General features: G+C 37.8%; 2 protein-coding genes across 2 annotated transcripts in view; one reads left to right on the forward strand and one right to left on the reverse strand.

Moving 5' to 3' along the window:
* The window catches only part of soul3 (heme-binding protein soul3), a 6365-nt gene extending 1663 nt beyond the window's left edge, over window positions 1-4702 (reverse strand). Inside the window, exons 1-2 of the mRNA XM_008308829.3 lie at window positions 3442-4702; window positions 729-823 (exon numbers count right to left, since the gene is read on the reverse strand). Of these exons, the coding sequence (XP_008307051.1) occupies window positions 729-823; window positions 3442-3682 (336 nt within the window). The 5' untranslated portion in view covers window positions 3683-4702. The remainder of the gene's footprint in view (window positions 1-728; window positions 824-3441) is intronic.
* The window catches only part of fancm (FA complementation group M), a 31483-nt gene that overhangs the window by 6637 nt on the left and 9799 nt on the right, over window positions 1-15047 (forward strand). Inside the window, exons 5-13 of the mRNA XM_008308840.3 lie at window positions 8744-8875; window positions 9133-9265; window positions 9360-9452; window positions 9753-9857; window positions 10076-10236; window positions 10610-10816; window positions 10889-11129; window positions 11203-11351; window positions 11578-11733. Coding sequence (XP_008307062.1) covers window positions 8744-8875; window positions 9133-9265; window positions 9360-9452; window positions 9753-9857; window positions 10076-10236; window positions 10610-10816; window positions 10889-11129; window positions 11203-11351; window positions 11578-11733 — 1377 coding nt within the window. The remainder of the gene's footprint in view (window positions 1-8743; window positions 8876-9132; window positions 9266-9359; window positions 9453-9752; window positions 9858-10075; window positions 10237-10609; window positions 10817-10888; window positions 11130-11202; window positions 11352-11577; window positions 11734-15047) is intronic.

Consider the following 15047-nt stretch of genomic DNA (forward strand, 5'->3'; position numbering starts at 1 on the left):
ATTGAACTGGATTAACTGTTCAGAATGGTTGGTAACTCCTCAGCGCTCTAGTGGCAGGTGCAGATATAAACTTAGTTCCACCGTGTTTGATGTCTGTACTGTCTGCTGCTGCATGTAAATATTGTTTGATATTATTACTATGACGTTAGAATGTGCAGACGGTGGTTGATATCTAATAGCTGTAGAGTACAGTATAGAGTGATACTACACTGTTGAACAAATATCAGCTGATTCCACTACTTCAATCAAGTTTTCATTTGTAATAAACACGTAGTATTGATTCACCAGTACACAGACATCTGTACAAGGAGCACCAGCTGTACACGTGTCTCACGTGGCACTTCAACCTGCTCTGAGAATACAACCATGATTGTCCTTCGTTTAACAAGGTTGTTTGCCAGGTTTTAATGATGTAATTAACTCAAGTTAAGCCAATTAGTGCTGTTTTGTTTCGATGCTCCCCTTTAGAGGGTCCTGACTGCTGGTCATGTATACGTAGCAAGAGACATGCAGATGTTAATAGCTGGCTAAAATTACCTCAATGTTGCTGCAAAGCAGCAGCAAAGCTACAATTGGTGTGTCTAGGTAGACAAAAAGAAAGATTTTTAGAGCAAAAATGTGGCCATTTTTTATTTGTTTATTGGAATCAGTGGAGTTTCCTCTTTCCAACAATGAAGACATGAGAAAATATTTGTCTATAAAATTTATTTTGGTTTATTTATTTATACCTTTTCTTTTCGTGTAAGCAGAGTGAAAGGGACTTGCTGCCTGTGGCTGCGTCCTTGGTTGTTGGTGCTCAGCTGCTGAATGGGCTCAGACATATCTGTAAGAATTTAAAAAAAAAAGGAAAAAGGAAATTAAACTGTCAACAGAAATCATGTTTAAATTTTGAAAAAGTTTGTATGAAACACGTGCGTGATGTTTTGTATTTACACTTGACCTACCTGTACTCTAATAACTGAAAAAGATGTCCCTTTACACATCACTAATGTCCATAAAAAAAAAATCTAAAAATGTTTAATTATAACATCTGACACAAACTTCACACATCACTAATGTCCATAAAAAAAAATCTAAAAATGTTTATAACATCTGACACAAACTTTACGGTATTTGTTGATGGTGGGGATACAGTCAACAGGTACAGTCAAGAGTACAGTTATTATCTACACATGCTGACATGTTCTGTTCACACACCCAAAGTACGCAGCCCTGTAACACAGAACAGACACGTTGACACAGACCCGTTGACAAGCCAAGTCAACACTGTGTTTCTACCTCGTACTGGATTGTAAATCAACCAAAACAAGTCGATCGACCAAAAACAAGTACTTAACTTGTTTATCTTTATCTAGATCAGAACAGACATGGGGATGAAGGAAAGACCACTGGTTGTTTTTAGTAAAACACACTGGGTTGAAAATGTTTTGCCTTTTTTTATTTAATTATGTTCTTGCCTATATGGTCTAATTTCTTTTTACCATAAACTCCATCTTGTTTACAGACAACAAGGCTTTCACAAATCCAAAACAGCTGACCAAATCTGCTGCTTTGACCTCATTCATTTTACAATGAGCCTCTGTAAATATCTCCTCCAGACAACATCGTATTTGTAACAAACAACCCAGCCAATCCATTTACACAAAACAAATTGAATGAAAACAAAACAATTTTATGTTTAACAAATGGATTTGGAATTGTACAGCATGATATAAAAATCCTGCCGTAAAAGTGTTGAAATTTAGCCTGAATCTGTTTATTGCCCTGGTCTGTGCGCTCATAGAAGGTTCTTGGTTAAAAAAGAAAACAACAAAAAACTGATGTTGACATCGACGGCTGCATGTAACATCTGGATGTATGGCAATTTGAAATATAGGCTCCTCAGGGCATTACCAAAATTAAATGTTAGAAAATTATCTACATGTTCCTTTTGAAGTGTAATTGTGGAGTAATGAGCAGGATTCATGTGGAAACAGGAAGACTTCTGTGCACAAAAATCTCTCAAAAATGTCAGTCACCCATTCTCCTCTTATTTTTTGTGTTTCTCAGCTAATTTAAAATGTTAAAATAAACACTGATTTAGAATTTAAATGCAGACTTTGTGCCTGCTACCTAGTCAAAAGGTACATCACCAACACTTTAAATTTTTATTTCATAGTCACTGAACATTTGTGATATGCAGTCCTGACATTACTCCACACAGGCTACAAGTAAAAGATGACATATAATCACCAACACATTGTCTTTTCATCCTAATGTCTGTCTTACCCTGTGATCCTCAGTGAACACGTTAATAAAACACAGTCATCTGCTGTGACGTAGAAACAGCCAAACTTATTTTTAAATTAATTTCCTTTCGTAGCAATGTAACTTAATGTTACTTGAATATTTGGAGAACATTTTTGCAGATCTATTAGACCAAAGCCACACAAATAATCAACTGCCTTTTGGACAATAGACAGCTTCATGTTTGGTAATAAAACCAATACAAATTAATATGAAGAGTATTTTACAAAAAAGCAATTTTTTTTGTATGTCAAATAGGACGTCTCCACAAAGGGAACATTTTTGAAAATGTTTAATTCATGAAGTCATGTAGGTTTAAGGACAATACAAAGATTTTTTGTAAAAAATCCCATAAGAGGTTTTATCGATACTTGAGAATCGAAAACTATCATATTGCAATGTCGCAAAATGCTTTTTCGGACCTGTATTTACTAAAATGTTTTAAACTTATCTAGTAAGAAGTAAGGACTGGATCATTGGCATTTATTTGATAATATTACTTAAAAATACTTTACATTTTTGAAGCATCATTATGACGGTAACTTGAATATCCTAAATTGGTGGCCAAAACCAAAGGACAAGAGGATCAACATTTGCCACGACTACATCAATTTCAAATTGAATCTAAATTGGTCGACAAACATGACTTAAACAATATGATTCCAAAGTATTTAAAGTATAGTAAAGTATTTACCAACTAAACCAGAAATGGTTTGCAGTACAATAATAAAGTAGCAACAAGAGGTGTCAAAATTTAGGCAACCAAAAGTTGTATTTATCCCTCCACTTTCAGGGTTTTTTTTTAATCATTTGTTTGAACCTTGTCACAGTTCGACAGCATGAAGTCAACGACGAGTCTGTACTACAGGCAGTAGACCTGTTGACATGGCTGAAACGGGTATGACTCTGTTCCTCCTCTGGAAACTGGGTCAATGTACACACGGGGAATGTATGCATTCTAGGAGTTGAGAACAACTTTAAACTAGTTAACCTGTCGCTGCTACTTTGATAACTTTTCTGGTGAAAAAGTCACTCACTTATAGCACTTGTTAAGGACAAAAATATTCGAGTTATACTTTCCAATAAAGACAAAATACTACACGCACTGTATGTCTCACGACATATGGCCGTGCGTGTTTTGTTTTGTTTTTTTACCTTGAGCAACTTCCACTTGGTGTCCTCTGGCTACGTCCTGCCAATAATGCAGCAGTCGGTCGTCGTCCTCTTCCATCCCCTCTCCTTCTTCTTCCAAGCTGCCGTTGCCGGAGTCTGACAGCTGGTCTTCGGCGAAAGACTCCAGGTCTTCCAGTGTGATCATCCCGCCTCGGTCCGTCTCCCTGTCGTCTCCCACACGACCACCACCACCGCCATTCATTTGACAGCCACCCCTGTCCATTGTCGTTCGTATAAGCGAGTATTTAACGAGGAATATAATGTAATTTATAATGGAGGACCTAAATGAAACAGGCGTCCAGCTTCTAGTCGACGTTTACGTTTTTCAAAAACGAATTTCTCCGTCGGACAGTTACGACCGTTACTTACTGACCAGGAAAGCGCTCAGTGCACGCGTTTGTTCATATTCACCCCAGTTGTGTCACAGTATATGTTAACGAGTCATTCTACGTTCTTAAAGTACACTTTATATGTCTACTTATTTCTTTAAAAGTATCGCGGTCGTACGGAGCAGCTCATGACAATCGTATGTTTCGCCTGAGGTGTATGTGCTGTTTATAGACGAGGCGAACACCACGTGACCATGCACCGCCCCGCCCACTTTACTACTTCTGAAGATAAATAACAGAGACCCCAGCCCTGATTCACAGCACCCTGACAACGACTGAAGGAAGGACGTCAGAAACCTCGACTTCGATGTTCTTTCCTTTTATTAAGTACACCATGACAACTTCGTTAAAGGCAAATATATAGCCAGCCAATCACTTCACCGAGAAGTCTAGGCATTTAAGCAGACATATAAGATCAACACAACAAGGTGGAAAAATAAATCCAAGTCTATTAAAGGATAGGATATTTGAATTAAGTATGTTTCCAATGTCACATGCCTGTTACTGGTAAATAATCTGTTCTGAGTTTTGCAAAAAAAAAGCTGGGGTTTATCTTTCAGATCATCTCTGAGGTTTATGAAAAACAACACTTCTCTTTGAACATGGGAGAAACAGAAGACACCATTTAAAGTTTCTTGCCTGGGGACACAGTGGCGTGTAGAGCAGCAAAGCCGGTATTTAGAACTGGAAATACAGATTTGAGAAAGGCTCACATTGTTCCTCATCAGATAATGATTACAGTTCATTGAAACGTTAATAGAAATAAAATCCACACAAAACACAACGTATGGTTACGTTAGTGTTATAACTTTCTGAGATATAAGATATTGAGATGAAAATAAAATGAAAAAGAACAATGCAATAATTGTGCTCTGTTTAATAATTAAAAACAGGTTAACAAATCCAGAGTTACTATGTTAGTCAGTTGAAAATAAACACTAATTCAACCCAATCCTGGGTTGAATTAGCATGGGATCTAATGGGATGGGATGGGATCTAAGTGATCAGGGAATTACAAAAAAAATTAAACGTAAAAAAAAAGTTCACCTTTATTATAAAGAAATGATAATAATATGAATAATTATAGCTATTATTACTACTACTACTTATAATAATCATACATTTGGTTAATATTGGACACCTACATTTCTTCATTGTCTTTCTTTTTTCATTGGGTTATTTCAGTTTACTAGAGAGCGCGTGGAGGGTGTGATGTTGTGAATAGCATTGTGTTTTCATTTGACTATTGGTTAGTCTTAGCCGCATAGAATAGTTGGCACGAGATAAAGACAAAACCTGCGGACAATAGACCAAACTGCGGTGTCAAATATTTGACTTTTGTGTTATTGGCTCTGGAACATTCTTTTCCTGCCTATTAGTCCAGCCCAGCAAACAGTCCTTTAATGGCACCTTAATGAGTTCCAAATACCCTGACAAGATCAAGGGCACATTAAACAAACGTGAACTTGTGATCCCAGGACAGAGCAGACGGGGTTTGTCTGGTCTGTGTTCCTGCAGCAGCAAACCACCATGGGGCAGCCTTCAGCATGCACGTAGAAGGAGGCTGTTACATAATCCTGTCTCTCTGTGTGTGTGTGTATGCTGTACATGTGTGTACATGTGCATATAGTGTATGTGATTTTTTTAAATGTAAATGCAAAGATGTAAACCCATAGAAATCCCTGTAGGATGGTGGGGTTAATAGGTTCTCTGCATGGCTGGATGTGATCTTTCCTTCAACAACGTTTCTAAGAGCACCCACTGTACATTTGTCCTGACGAGGCAAACATTTGAAATAACACCTCTGTTTGGTACGTAGCCTTCTCTACTTTCTTTCATTAAGATGTTCTCCTTGTTAATGATGAGCTGCTGTCACTCACACGCACACACCACACACGAACATGGTCATTAAGTTCTTTGTGATGTTGCCATACAGGAGCTAGAGTTCATCTGAGTGTAGTTTCAGTTATTTATAGCTGGCTACTGGCTTTTTGTTTTTTTCTCTCTGTCACTTCATTCAGCCAATCAGCTGGACGCACCGGCGCGTCTTTATCACTAAGGCTCAGGCGGTGATGCTGACATTTTGATCTCTCTCCTCCACATCTCTCCTCTCCTGTCCTTCACGCTTCTCATGTCTCGTCTTGTCTCTTGCCCTGTCCTTTCTCACCTCTCCTTTCCTTCATCTGCTTAAATTTGAAAGTTATTTTAAAGGTTTAAAAAAAATCAAGCTGCTCCACAATGCCATTAACTGCCCCTCAGTAGAATTAATAATTCAATTAGTGCTTGAAAAGGCATTGCAAGTAGTTGGTAAAACAAACTTGATAATTATTGTGTGCTTGAAATGGTATTTATCCATTGTTGTTCATATACTACACTCCTTCATCACTTATTTGCCTATCCTGGTCAGTACAGTTGAAGTTTGAATTCTCATCTGATGAACCGTGTCCTGCTACTCATCCTGTTATCATAATTGTGTTTATTTAATGCCGTTTTGTCATCCTTGATGTTGCGTAATTTTAATTAAGTTCTCTAAATGATTCAATAAATAAAGTTTGGAGTTTCCATCATCCAAATGCACCAGGAACTGGTTGTAAAAAAAACTGCTTGAATAACAATGTTTTTTTGTTTTGTTTTTTGGAAACGCAAATGACTGATCAACAGTCTGCCAGACTTTTCCTTCATTGTGTTGATCCTTTCCACCTTCACTCCAGACGGACTTTGTCCTCACTAATCTGGTCCCCTGTAATCTCCTGTAATCTGCCCCTCAGAGCTGTAAACACAGGCCCACTTTGTGCACCACCTGTTGGTAAAGACGCAGAAGAAGAATGGCAGTGTTGGTGTTGTGTTGTTTATCAGCCATTGGTGATTTGGAGGCGTGAATGGGTCGGTGTTGAAGTGGTGAACTCCTGAGGCTGGAACGTTTGATTGGAGCCCTGCAGGCTTCCTTTGGCCTGATAATTTGGCAGCTGCTCACAGAAAGAAGCATGACAATTGAAAAGCTCTGAGAGAGCCATGTACTTACCCATTGTGTACTTTAAAATATCATAATAGTAGTAGAGCATGTACAGCTCATTCACACAAAGACGAAAAAGTGACAGTGTTTCAAAATAATGAGATTAACAACCGTATTGTCTTTTTAACTCTGATCCCTGTTTCCTTAGAAACTGAGGTGTAAAAATTAGGATTTCTCTTTTTCTACCAACCCAAAAATACATTTTAATTTTTTTATGTATCTTATTTTTTAATAGTGTTTACCAGGAATAAACTTTCAGAGATTAAAACAGACTTTTAACCCATTTTTAAATGTCATTAGTTTCATGGACGTCAAAGGGTTAAAGATTTTAATCAGATTACTCAATGATAATCGTGACCACATTTATTCACAACTAATGATGATTAATCTAAAAGAATTTCTACATATGACAACATTTTTTTACAGCAGGTAAAAAATGAGTAATCTCCTTGTGAGTTATCTTAAGTAATTGATTTCACAGGTAATTTGACAGTCCTGATTATTACCATTCGATGATGCTCTTACTATTTAATTGAAATTAGTTTCATCTAGTATTACTGTAGTATATTACTACTATATAAAATATAGTATAATATATACTATAATTTATTGTACCATATTTTCCGGACTATAAGTCGCACTTTATTTTTCATTCTTTGGCTGGGTTTGTGATTTATACTCAGGTGCGACTTATATATTAAAATATATAATTTCATGTTTCTTATTTTCACACTGACAACCTCTAGTGGGCACTCTAGCTTGTATCTGTTACTTTTGTAACTTTCATCTTGTGTTTTCATCCATTGGCTGGTGCGACCTATACTCTGGCGTGACTTAAATATGTTTTTTTATTTACATTATTTCACGATTATTTTTTTTATTCTAAAAAATGTTAATGTAAATTTTATAATTTTTGGTTTAATCGGTCCCAATTCAGGTAATCAGTGCCGGGGTTAAAACGTTCTTGTTGCAATGAAAACTGGGTCGATTCCATAGTGTTGGTGTTAAAGCTGCAGACGTATAGAAAAGGTCAGTGGAATTAATGGCTGTTATAAGAGCCTTTGCTTTTGTCTTTATAAGCTCTGAGGTCGTCTTATATATCTACCTCTGACAAATAGTTCTTGGTTGACCCTCATGGAGAATATTAAAATTATTTTCAATTATTGCCTGTTGGTCATTTTCAATGTGTCATTATAAAAATGTCAGGATTTCATAACTCTTATCCAATTAAATTCCATTATTGTTGTCATTTTATTTGCGGGAACTCTTATCAATGGGTTTTTGTTTTCTTTCTACACCCGTGAATGTCGAATTACATAAAGCTGTTTTTCTACAGCTTACAGGCGGTGTCCTACTTTTTGCACCTTAAACGTATTCTTTTTTGTGCATTTCATAACGTGACCACCACTTACAATTCAAAACAAAACCAATTACTAGTGAGTCTACTTCATCTTTTCAGAGAAGCCTATTATTCTGTTCAGTTTCCAAGGCAGCAGCTTCAAGCAGCTGAAATGGAAATGTAATGACCTGACCTGTCATTATCTGTAGGAGTGAATGGACGTTTTAAAGATAGTGTTTTTCATAAACTGCCTCCATTTCTTCGTACCTTTCTGAATAAAAAAAGACAGAGTGAGTGACAATAAATCCCCAACACATTGGTGCCGTTCAGTGCCTCCTGTTGAAATAGGACTCTTTTCAATTTGCCCAGACAGCCTGAGTGACAAAGGACCATCTGCGTCTCCAAGTCATCGCACAAAGTGTGTGCAGATGCATGTAGTCGGGTTGTTGCTGCAGGATGTCAGCTCCACTATCCAGTAACACAGGAAATGATCAATTATTGGTGACCCACATAACCAATGTGTGTGTTACTCCTTCCATACAGGTGCTGCAGAAATTCATGTCACGTCTGGTCCAGAGCCGAGCGATGGCTCAGAAGGACCTGAGGACTCTCTCCAAGTACCAGCTGATACTGGCCAGGGACCAGTTTCGCAAAAACCCACAACCAAACATCAAGGCAGGCAATCTGTTATTTGTGAAGGGTTGCATTACGTTGGGTGGTGTATTTAATGTCACACATCATCGGATAATATAATTCAAGCCTTGTTACATCTCTGTGTAGTTGTAGGATTTCTACAAAAAAATTGGGAAAAAAACCCAAAACTTAAAATCCTTAAAGTGCTTTAAATTTTAAAAAAAATCAATTTTTGACGTGTCCTAATTCAAAATATAGGCCTTGTTGAATGTGACCATTTCTGTTTCTTTATTTCTCAGGGCCAACAGCATGGAATGCTTGAGGGGGATTTTGCCCTCTGTATCAGTTTGTATCATGGCTATGAGCTACTGATGCAGATGGGGCTCCGTTCACTGTTTTTTTACCTCCAAGGAATCGTGGATGGTTCTCGAGGTTGGTCCTCTTCATTCTACATCATCATTTTGTCATTTTCCACCTGGAATGATTTGGATTTGAGAATATCTGTTTTTTTTTTTTTTTTTTTCAGAAATGACCAGGGCAAGAAATGAGCTGCAGCGGACTCCGATCTTTGTTCAACTCTATCATGATATGGAACAAATGTTTATGAGGCCACCTGCTGGTGTGCAGCTTTTTTTTTATTATAAATAAATAAACAAAGTCATATGAGAAATATTTTTAGTTTTATTAATCAGAGGCAAATGTTTAATTTTTAGGATCGTAATTAATCATGATTAATTATGATTAATGGTTTACATTGAAAATTATGTTTAAGTATGATTTTTAATGTAATTCATTTCACAAACAAATTATTGGCATTAATGCAATAATTTTCACAGCTCAGTTTATATAATTGATACAGTTCTGACACTTGATTTTTGGTTTGATGCAAAGACCAACTTGTTTGTCTTCATCCATCCAGGTCCAGATGAGCCGTTCATGTACAGTCATCCCAAACTGAAAAAACTGGAGTCAGTGGTGCTGCAGCATTTCAACCGATGGTCTGGGAGTTCCACAGACAACAACGGTGATTAGGCGGTCACAGCAGAGCCAGGCTCTGGTTTCGTTCCACAGACAACAACGGTGATTAGGCAGAGCCAGGCTCTGGTTTAAATGTGGTTAATCTATATAAAAGCTAGATGTATGTTTACAACTTTAAAAATGTTGTTTAGAGTTGTTTTGTGCAATTTTATTAAATTTAATATAATCTACATTTTAAAGACATATTTCCTCTGCCCTGGACAGAAAACACACGTGTGATGATTTTCTCATCGTTCCGGGAAAGTGTACAGGAGATCGCTGACATGTTGAATCGCCATGCCCCGAAGATCAAGGTCATGACCTTTATGGGTCAGGCTTCAGCAGGGAAGGGGGTCAAAGGGTTCACGCAAAAGGAACAGCTGGAGGTAAAATACAAGGGTTCAAACATGTGATATGGCCTAGATACTGGTATACAGATTTTCCCTCCGTCGTGTGATGTGTGTGAAAATATTTAAAGCACAATTTGAAGCCAAGAGAAGTACGTGGAGACGATCTAGTACATAAACTTCACTGTTGACTTTTCTGACGTAGCAGTTTCCTGATGCAGACAGCCTGAGTAATAACTGCAGTGGTGGTTCCCACATGTACTGTACATGTAGAATCAAAATAGACCAGACAGGCTGTGTTTTATTATTATTTCTCCATATTTAAAACTGCCTCTGACTCATTTTTTTTAAATTGTCATGATTTTTTTAGTTTGACTTTTCTGTTTTGTTCTCTCTGTCATTTGGACTTCAGGTGGTGCACAGGTTCCGTCAGGGGGGCTTTAACACGCTAGTGTCCACCTGTGTGGGTGAAGAAGGGCTGGACATCGGGGAGGTAGACCTCATTGTTTGCTTCGACGCCCAGAAGAGTCCCATTCGCCTGGTGCAGCGCATGGGCCGCACTGGACGCAAACGCCACGGACGCATCGTTGTCATCCTGGCTGAGGGTCGTGAAGAGAGGGTCAGTGTCGAAACATAACGGTCATGATGAGTTTGGTTCTCTGTACTCAAACGTACGGTTTGTTTCCCTCAGACGTACAATCAGAGCCAGAGCAACAAACGCAGCGTGTACAAGTCCATCATTGGCAACACCAGTGGTTTTCACATGTACCCCAACAGTCCACGCATGCTGCCCGACGGAGTCAACCCCACCCTGCATAAAATGCACATCACCTGTGGACAGTTTGACCACCAGGAGAGAAAGAGGTCCTCCGGTGGTGGACGGCGGTCGAACACTGAGGGTCGCACGTCACTGGTTCACCCTAAAAACCTAAGTAAGGTCGAATATTATTGGTTAGAGAGAATGGTCACCTACTGAGTCTTAAGATAACATGTCCACTGCGTTAGTCCTGCAGGGCAGGAGAACGTCGGATGGCTTCCTCAACAGCTCCGAATATTCTCTGTGGGCGTCGACCATGAAGCTGGAGGACAATGAAGCCCGTCCAATTCTGAAGGAGTCACATTTTGTGTCCATCGCCGGTGAAGCACCACCTGAGGTTTTTACCCTTTTGTGTCCCTGTCTTTGCTTCAATTAAAAAGTCTTTTTTTTCCATTAAACGATAGGACCAGTTCATTAAAAACCTACGACTGAAGAAGTTTTGTTTGGAATGCATTACAATGTAAATTTGAAATATGTATTTCTATTTAGTTTGAGTGATACTAACTTTGTGTATGACTGAAATCCTTATGTTTTATAAATGTATAACTTCCTCCGTCCACCAGGAGAAAAACAGAGGACCGACCAGAGAGTTATCCCTGTGGGAGTGGAGACACTGGCAGCACAAGTCACTTCCTACACATGTTGTTGATCATTCTGTCCGCTGCCAACACTTTGTGAAGGTGATGGAGCTGGTGGACTCCATGAAGGACGAGAATGAGGTAGGAAAATAAGCTACCTTACTATTACCTACCCTACCCTACCCTACTGGGGCATAATGTACCCCATGGACCCCGTTTACAAACCCACAGACAGTTTGACATCGTCGATGTACCCCATGGACCCCGTTTACAAACAGACAGTTTGACATTGTTAATGCTGAGGTTGCAGCTGTCCTTCAAGGTGCATTCAGGTACCATCAGAAACTTGAGAATCCGACAATAAAGCGGTTTATTTTACTTGAGAATCCGACAATAAAGCGGTTTGTGTTGTACAGTTAAGGACAAATAGTTGTAAAAAAAATTAAAATAATGTGTTTTTTTTCCCCTCCAATTTTCTGAGGACCCCTTAGTTCTCCCTGGCGGCCATCCAGGAGGAAGTGGTCCTCACTTTGAAAACCACTGGCATAGATTACTCTAGCCTACCCTACCTTTGACTAACCCACCCAACCCTACTATAACCTAGCCTTTCATACCGTACCATATTATATCAGACCAGACCATAACATAACATACGACACAATACCATACCATACTGTACCAAACCATACTGTACCATACCGTAACATTCTAAAAACGATCCTCCCATACCTAACCCTCATCACTACTCACACCTGTACCGTAAATGAAAGAAAGTCCCCCAATGTTAGGCAGCTGTTTTTCACACCTGTACCGTAAATGAAAGAAAGTTAGGCAGCTGTTTTCAGAGAAGGTCTTCATATCTTTTCCAAATCTCTTACACAACTTAATAAAGGGAAGAATGTTTTGTCGGATGATACCAAAGAGAAAACCAAACTTAATAAAGTCACTTAATTAAAAAAAGAGTCAGCTGAGGGGTTTGTGGACTAAAACTTTTTATTTTCATTGCTCTATCAAATAATTTTGACCCTGGAGCATAAATTCCTGGCAAGATAATAATCAGACTCTGTGGTCGAATGTTGGATCTGCTCTCCAAACAAAACGAGCTCTCGCTCCCCGTGAGAAAGGCCTTCCTTTTTACCCCAATTCATCTGCTTCTGTTCTTGGCTGATCTCACAGCAGCTTAAGGCACTCGTTAATAATCAACTTGTTGTTGTGGTCACTTGAAAGCATCATTTTCATCAGGCCGGTCATCTGCTGCTATCATGTGCTCTCCAAATCAATATCAAAGAGCTAATTCAACCAGGAGGCCTCGCTCCGATCTCTCCGTCTGTTCTGTTTTAGCGTCGCGGCTGAGCCTCATCAAATCTGCCCAAAACCTTTAAGAGATTAAGGTTAAACTGCCTATTGGCTGAATTAACAAGCTTGTTCATATTACCTCCCACTCTCTCTCCCCCACGTACACACTAGATGTAGGTCACCTTTAGAAACAAATCAGGGATCAGAGGCTGAGGATAGAGGTCCGTGTCTTTCATTCATTCAGGTTATGAAGCAGACAGGAAAGACGACACTCCTTCAGATTGTTGTTTATTCAGGAGTTTTTGTAATGTTGATGTCAACAAATGTGTCATTTTAATGTCAAATAAATGCATGTGGATACGGTGGATTTATAAAGTCCACACCCGTACAATATCCTTACAAAAACAAAATGAATTAATTTGGCAACAATTCATTTAAATGAATTTATATACTTAAAATACAATATTACGGATGTTGGGATCAGCCAGGGGTCAACATGTTAGCATGTTGTTAAAACCATATTTATGTAGCCAAACTCAGTGGAGCGTGGAGGAGTGTCATGGTTCTGGCCTGTTTTTTTTATAAGCTCCATTTAAATTGTACTTTTTTCAGTTTGACTTAGTTTAATGTCCATTTAAATAATTGCTGGATATGACATTGACAATGACATGACAAGTCTTTCTTTACTTAAGTTTATTTTATTTTTTGTGTTTAAACATTTGTTTAAATTAAATGTGATCATTTTTTATTTTATAAAATGACATGACAAGTCTTTCTTTACTTACTCTTTACTTACTTCTTTACTTACTAAAGTTTATTTTATTTTTTATGTGTTTAAACATATGTTTTATATTTTATATAATTTTATTTAATTGTGTTTAGTTTTGTTTTATTTGAGTTTATTTTTATCTTAACATGCTGAAAGCTGAATTTCACAGCTGAATCAAAATCCCGTTTGACTATTTAAAACATTTTCAATCGTGACCATGTACATTTTTTTCCCTTCAGAAATATTAGTGAGAGGAATTTTGTTATTGCTCTTTTTTCTTTAACTTTTTTTTCTTCTAATTTCTGTCCACACACACATCGCCTTCCTTTCCAAACACCATTATTCTTATTTTTTCTGTCTTTAAGGCTTGAACCTCTTTCTCCTCTTTTTCATGCTGCTGCTGCTGCTGCTGCTGCTGCTGCTGCTGCTGCTGCTGCTGCTGCTGCTGCTGCTGCTTCTTCTTCTCTCCTGATGAGAAGCCTATGGAGGGCGCCCTCCCCCCACCCCTCTTTCATTACATAAGCATTCTCTGAACTCTTACATAAAGACAGGAAGCTGGAAGTAGGTTGGGTCATAATGATCTGTGTAGAGTTCACCCGTCTGTAGAAGGAGGTATCGCACCTTAAATAATGAACATTGCCAAAAATAATAGGTAAAAAAAAAAATTCTATAAAAGTTCAATTAACTTTTTGATCAAATGTTAGGGCGTTAACATCTTTAAACCTTTAAGGGAGTCTGGTTTCATTATAGCAAACACACCTTGAGGCCAACTGCTCCTCCTGTAATAAATTAAACTGTAATAATGTGGAGGAAAATACAATTCTTTTCTCTGTTTAAATATGTTAATATGGCCACACCATGCAGATTAAAAGAATATTTTTTAGAGTTCCCACACATAGTTGGAAAGCACTATGAAAACAACACACAAATAATCCAGCTACAGTTAGCTATACTGTGTTAGTTAGCAAAGAAAAAAAAAACAGAAAAAAACAAACAATAAAAATAAGTTAAAATAAGCTTTTAGTTTGGTTTAAATACTGGCCAATGGATCAGCGAATGTGAGTTAGCAAAAAGTAGCTCAGAGTTATCCATAAAAAGCTAAAAATTAGCATAAATATTAAAGACAAAAAAGCAAACATGTCATTTAAACTTTTTATTCAAATGTATCACATAAATTAGCTTAAGCTAAAAAGTCCCCAATATGACAATTCAAATTAAACCAGTAGGTAATTATTATTTTGGAAAACATTGAATGAGTAAACAGTTAGCTTCATATTAGAATAGATAAGGACAGATAAAATATTCAAAATGACTTCATGTAAAAGGCTTTAAAAAAGTAAGAAAATGATTATAGTGTTTTCTAGTGTTTTCACCCGTTAAGCAGGTAAAC

Source organism: Cynoglossus semilaevis, chromosome 1 (genome assembly GCF_000523025.1).
Source record: "Cynoglossus semilaevis isolate Cse_v1.0 chromosome 1, Cse_v1.0, whole genome shotgun sequence".
NCBI lineage: Eukaryota > Metazoa > Chordata > Actinopteri > Pleuronectiformes > Cynoglossidae > Cynoglossus > Cynoglossus semilaevis.